The 6152-nt window shown below is 36.2% G+C and overlaps 1 protein-coding gene across 1 annotated transcript in view; it reads left to right on the top strand.

The window, feature by feature from the left end:
• The first annotated feature begins 721 nt into the window (after window positions 1-721).
• LCA5 (Leber congenital amaurosis 5) overlaps window positions 722-6152 on the top strand; it is a 12234-nt gene continuing 6803 nt past the window's right edge. The window contains exons 1-3 of the mRNA XM_009704205.1: window positions 722-1063; window positions 3529-4058; window positions 5550-5687. Of these exons, the coding sequence (XP_009702507.1) occupies window positions 865-1063; window positions 3529-4058; window positions 5550-5687 (867 nt within the window). The 5' untranslated portion in view covers window positions 722-864. The remainder of the gene's footprint in view (window positions 1064-3528; window positions 4059-5549; window positions 5688-6152) is intronic.

The following is a 6152-nucleotide window of genomic DNA, read 5'->3' as shown; positions in this document are numbered from 1 at the left end:
AAAGGCTACATTTGCATTTCCCTATAAAGCACGTGACACAAATGTGTGTGCTCCTGCCAGTTCTTGAAGGCATGAAACAGTAGGTGTTGCACGGTACAAAAGTACTTTCCAGGGCAAAGGCTGTGATACATAGGTACAGTCTCATTAGCAGTTAGGGACAGAAGGTCCCCCAAACAAATGGGACAACTGATTTTCAAGTCCATTATTTAACATTATTGGAGTGTCAGAAATTGAGATATGGAAGATTTAGTCAAATTCTACAAATATCTCGATTCTAGTTGCTTCAATAAGTTCATTCATTTGGTTAAAAAGTTTAAAAATATGTTTAAATTAGTTTCCTGAATAGCATCAAACTTTCACTTGTCCTCTGTTTTGTTTTCCAAATGCTTCTTTTCCCCGCTGTCTAACCTGGGAGTAATTTCTTACTCTAGATTTAGCTGTGTTAATTTTCTGATTTCTCTTTTGGGGACAAAGTGCCTGAAACTACCGACTATATAATACTAGTAGTGTTCCTAGAGTGACGTCTGTCCCATTTAATATAAATAATAAGGGTAATGTAGCACAGCACGTGGCATAAGGTTGTAGGAATCCTGAATAATTTTACATTTTTTTTACCCTTCTTTCTTAACTAAACAGCAAAAGCATTCTCACCTTTTTCTCTCTCTCTAAATTGTTATAGGAAAAACACATTCTGAATGATAGCTACTGCTTGCTGAACTGCACTGCAGAGATCTCATGCTTTGGAGATGAAGGTGATAAACCGAAGGAAATAATCCAGCTGCTGCCATTGTGACAACTGAAAGATCCTTTGTGTCAAAATGAACAGTCTTTGAGAAAAATCTGGAAAGCCATTAAATCTGAAAAATGGGAGAAAGAGTAAGGAGCCCGGATTCTGAACACGACAGGAAATCAGATGAGGATAAAAATAGTGACTCCTATTATTCAGACGAAGGTAGTGCATCTCATTCATCTGGCCAGTCACCAACACCGAGCTATCCATCTACAAGCCAAGAAAAAAGAGGTCACAAAACACAAACTTCAAATAGCCTTGTGCACTACCAAGGTAGGTAGACAGCAGAAATCTGCTTTGTAACTGCTCCAAAGAGTTAATTATCTTTGAAAGCTGAAATAAAAGTGGGAAACTAGCATTATGAGAATCTACAAATAAGGTTCATGTGAATTATGCTACAAAGAGCAGGTAGACTGTAACTTCACCATTGAAAACTGAAATTAACCTGTTCCTGCATGAGGAGGATTTTTGGTGATTTTCAGAATTACTTGTATTTTTCTTAACAAGTGAATGTGACTCTTATACTAGCCTTTTGTTGAATCATGCTGATGCTCTCTTTTTGCCTTTCACAAAAAACTCGAGGCCAAGGACCCAGTCCTTACTATGCAGTCTGTGAAAGAGACAATTGTTAAAATTTCCTCTGACAAAATACCCTAAAGATATCTTTCTTGTTGAAGTCTAGTTGACTAAGCTTTGCAGCGTAATACTGTGTACTTTCAACAAACAAACAAAAGACCGCCAATGTGGCAAGAGAGAGAAAACGGGTTTGGTGAAAGTTAGATTCATGTGGAAATTCAAAGGTTTTTCTTGATCCTTCCCTGATGGTAGAATATCTCCAATTTGGGATTAAATACCTACACTTTGAGCTCCCTCAGACACACCGCACCTACATAAGCTGCTTTCTCGATTGAGATTGTGGAGAAGCGGCCATCCCTACAAGAAGGGAGAGAATGGTTATACCGGTCCTGGGCTGAAGTAGGGATGTGAAACCTTTCTGCCACACTATGACAGCTTGTTCTAAACAATTGCACACATTTTCTGGTGAAGTCAGAGCATATCCTGCCTTTCTTGAGCAAGTACTCTGTTTCATTCATAAGTGCTTGATACCATATGAATCATTTGGTCAACATTACCATCTAGAGTGTCTGCCAGATCTGACCTTAAATATTGAATTTGCCCAGGGAGTGTATCTCTTCACATCCTTGACAGTGTTGGTGTCCTGGTGCAACTGGTGTTTTGCCAAGCTTCTCTGTGTTCAGAAGTGGCGTCTTCTCCATAGCAGTTGTGGGTTAGCTACCTGGGAAACAAAAACTGCAGTTCCACTGTGCTATTTAATTTGCAGGGGGAAAATGAATGACTAGTTCTTTGATTACATAGCCAGAATTGAACATAATTATTACATGAAGGTAGTGTGAATCTCATGATGTTCTTGAAAGACACTATTCCCTAATTTAACTGTATGGTCAAAAGTGCAAACTTGGTATTGGAATTTTCTATTCTGCCCTAAATGTGGAGAAATTCTTGAAGGGGCTGGAATTCTAGTGTTGATGGGAATTCCCTTAGTTGGTGATAAGAGTGGCATCATTCCTGCGGTGCATGTATTAGATAATCTCTTCACACCTGAATGTGACATAAGTGTTCTTTGTAAAGGGAAAAAAGAGGCTTCTTTTGTTTGCCCAAGCTGTGGAAAAAATGAGCGTCAAGCAGAAAATGAATATTTGTGCAAAATGTTTAGAAGAAATTGTAAGAAGTTATTTTAAAGCTGTTATTTTTGCTGCAAAATATTCTCTGTGGAATAGAAACATGATGAGCGCCAAAGAGGAGGAAGAATTTTCTATCACACACACACACTGTCTGTGTATAGGTAACTGCACTATTGCTGTATCCCAGTTTTCAAGCCTGAATTATAAGCTACTGCTCAGTATGTTTCTTCTGAATGCTGATGTACCTTAGTGAATTATGCACTCTATATATTCAGTTGTTTTAATAGATATTTTTAGTGAATTGTATGCTTTATTCTTTGAGTGGGGCTTCAGAGGCAAATAAGATAGAAACAAAATGTTTAGCTATGGGGATGATAATAAAATAAGAATATAAAATAGGAATGCAAGTGATGCATACTAGTAATAAAATAAGGATACTGTGTGGAAAATAACTTGCAATACAAGAATAAAGTATTCAGGGGAGAACTGAATTTTCATGGGATTTATAATTTTGCTTTGGAGGCTTTTTGCATTGAGCCTTTGAAATCTGCTGTTTTGTCTGTAAGCGTGGCAGCTGGATTTGAAAATACTACTGCATTTGTCTGAGGGAATTACATCTTGCATAATACATAACTAGCTAACGCTCAGCTAATTGTTGCTGTTTTAAAAGCAATTGATAATATTGTATGCATCAGTACAGTATTTCTAAAACATTTTAATAAGCAATATCAAATATTAACAAAATATGACTGTTATTTCTGATACCATTTGCAGATGCTTACTTTACAATGGTCCTATATTGATGGCTGCAAATACTACCTCTTACAGTAGATCACAGACTTAAATCTCCATTTTTTTATCTATCAAAAGGAGCGTAAGTCTATCATGTATATGCCTTTTGTAGTCTGGTTTGAAAGCTGCAATCTCTGCTAAGTATTGTAAAATTGTTTGAGGCAGAGCTTTATTCCAAGGATGTCTGAATAGACAAACTGCATTGTCTTACAGTAAACATGCTTCTTATTTTTCCCCTCTTAGCCACAAAGAAATTGGAATCCAAATATGCACCAAGCAAAAGAGGGACACGGTGGGGTTTCCGTTCTGAGAGCCTCACTAAGGATTCTCCTGCCAAAGATATAGATCTTGTTACAAAAAGAGTCCTTTCTGCTAGACTGCTGAAAATCAATGAGCTCCGAAATGAACTGGCTGAACTCCACATCAAACTAGATGAGCTGCAGAAGGAAAACAGGGCACTGAAGAGGCTTCAGCACAGGCAGGAGAAAGCCTTGAATAAGTTTGAAGATACAGAAAACGAAATCTCTCTGCTCCTTGCTCGGCACAACAATGAGATTAGAATATTAAGGGAGCACCTACGAAAATCTCAAGAGAGAGAACGTGCATCTGAGAAACGGCTGAAAGATTCGGAAGATGAACTGTACAGAACAAAAACCGTCTTGCAGAAACTGAAAAAGCTGTCTGCAGATAAGCACCTTGCCGAAAGAGACAACCTGGCAAAGAAACTAGCCTTTGCAGAGAGCAGGCTAGAGGACAGTGAAAAAAGAATTAAGGTGAGATGACTTTCTTTTTGTAAGAAATTCCGATACAGATATTTCTTACCATAATGAGCTTCATGAATTGTAGTTCTTCACAATTATGGAGCAAATAGAAAATAATTCCTTTTTTTTTTTTTTTGACACATCAGTAGCATCAAGTAAATTATTTCCAAGGTGATTATATAGTTACATACTTGATAGTTGTGCATTCAAATTTCTGTTTACAAATTAAGTATATTTTGTCAGAATATATACTGTGGACTTGTGCTTTTAAGTGTTTTTATAACTAGTAATGTTTCAGAAATGCATGCAGCTATAATACAACTTTATGCAATCTAATTTATCCTCTTGGAGGGGAAGCATTTGTTACAAATTTTCTAGGTATTTAGGGAACTGTATACTAAAATTCTAGAAAACATACATATAGTAATTCTTTCTCAATTTTGTCAACTGCATTCACGCAGTGTTTGATTGTCCACTATTCTGCACATCTGAGAGCTGAGCTGAACAAAATTACAGCAATTTTTTTCATACCGAAATGAGCTTTAGAACATTTTACGGGTATCCATTTTAAGAATTTTGTGCAATATATTTTAATTTTTTCAGCAAAAATATTTACATTTTTGTAAACATGTCTACATTGTAAACATCTAAAAACTCATCTTATTTAAAAATAACTGTGTTAACACTATTAAACTGTTGGTAGTTGTATGCAATACTATTTTTAGCTGAAATTATTTTGGTCATTAACATGGTGTTAAAGTTTGATGTCTGTATTAGTAATTAAACCTAAATTATATTACAGAGATAATAGATCTGGAAATCCAAAGGATTAAGCTGGAAACTAAGCTTTCATAAAATAAATCCCAAAATACCAAGATATAAACTGCTGAGTTACCCAAATCATCTCACCCTGTAGTGTCACCATCTGGCATCTGTAGTTTTATGATGAGGTATTTCAGATTTGTAGTATGGGATAATGTTAAAATGAATCATGCTCTAAAAAGTAAGGGATTTTCTTCTACTTTTTTTCCTTCTGTCATCATTACAGATTCACTTAAAACAGCTATTGCAAGACGAGGGTATGTAAATGAAATCACAGTCACAAATTTGTTTCTAGTAGAAAGGTTAAAAATTACTTCTTGTCTTCTTCCTTCTAATCCTGCACTTTCAGGGAGGTATTCTGTTTCTTAACCATCAGTTTGAGATTTGTCTTAGAGATCTGGAGGTCCACTGTGCCAAGAGCCTTGCAGAAAGTAGTGTGTGTTCCCATTATGTCCTCAAATCACCTCTCAATACTCCAGAAGGATGAGCCGCAGCATCTGCAGGTGCTCTGTCTGCCCCTTCGAAGTTAGGATTAAGGATTTAAATGTATTCAGTGTTACAGGAATGGTGGAGCTGATACCTGAATCCGAAATGCTGGTTTACTGTAATTTTATTTAAGTAATTGGATTATTAAAAAAGTACTTCAGTTATTAAAAAAATACTATTTTGTTTTAATTGAAGGATCTGGAAAAAAATCTTGAGTTAAGTGGTAGCAGTTTTCAACGAGAGTTACATTCAAAGAAAAAAAAGGTGTATGAGGCTCAAGAAGTAAACAGAGTTCTCCAAGAAGAGCTTCACCAACTAAATCAGAGGCTGAAGGTAAGATGTGAGGCAATACAAGTTGCTAACCATGTTCTGGCATTTTATCTTCGGAAGTATTTGTAGTCAGGTTTGAATAGTTTACCAGTGACTGCACTTTCTGGTATGTACTTAATTATATACCACATGGGAGTTCTTTTCCTGCTTTAAACTGAAATGTTCTGTGCTCTGACCCTACAGTGTTTATAACAGGAATGTCTCCATGTTAATCATTATTGTTAGCACTAGTTAAGAAAAGCAAGATCAAGTACATAGCCCAGCATTGTGATTAAACCACAAGATATACTGGAAAATTAGGTTTTGAAGGCTTGAATTGAAAATTCATTGTGCAGGTATATACAGTAGTTTATGTTACTAGTGTACTTGCATTACAGTAGGTTTGTGTAAAGACTAATTTCATTTATTCGTGATATCCACGTATGTTGCTAAATATGTGCAAAGGTTTATTTGCATCCCCCCCCCCCC

The sequence above is a fragment of the Cariama cristata genome, unplaced genomic scaffold, assembly GCF_000690535.1.
Source record: "Cariama cristata isolate BGI_N322 unplaced genomic scaffold, ASM69053v1 scaffold1607, whole genome shotgun sequence".
Lineage (NCBI taxonomy): Eukaryota > Metazoa > Chordata > Aves > Cariamiformes > Cariamidae > Cariama > Cariama cristata.
The sequence above is the reverse complement of the archived record's forward strand: the minus strand, read 5'-3'. Positions and strand labels throughout refer to the sequence as shown.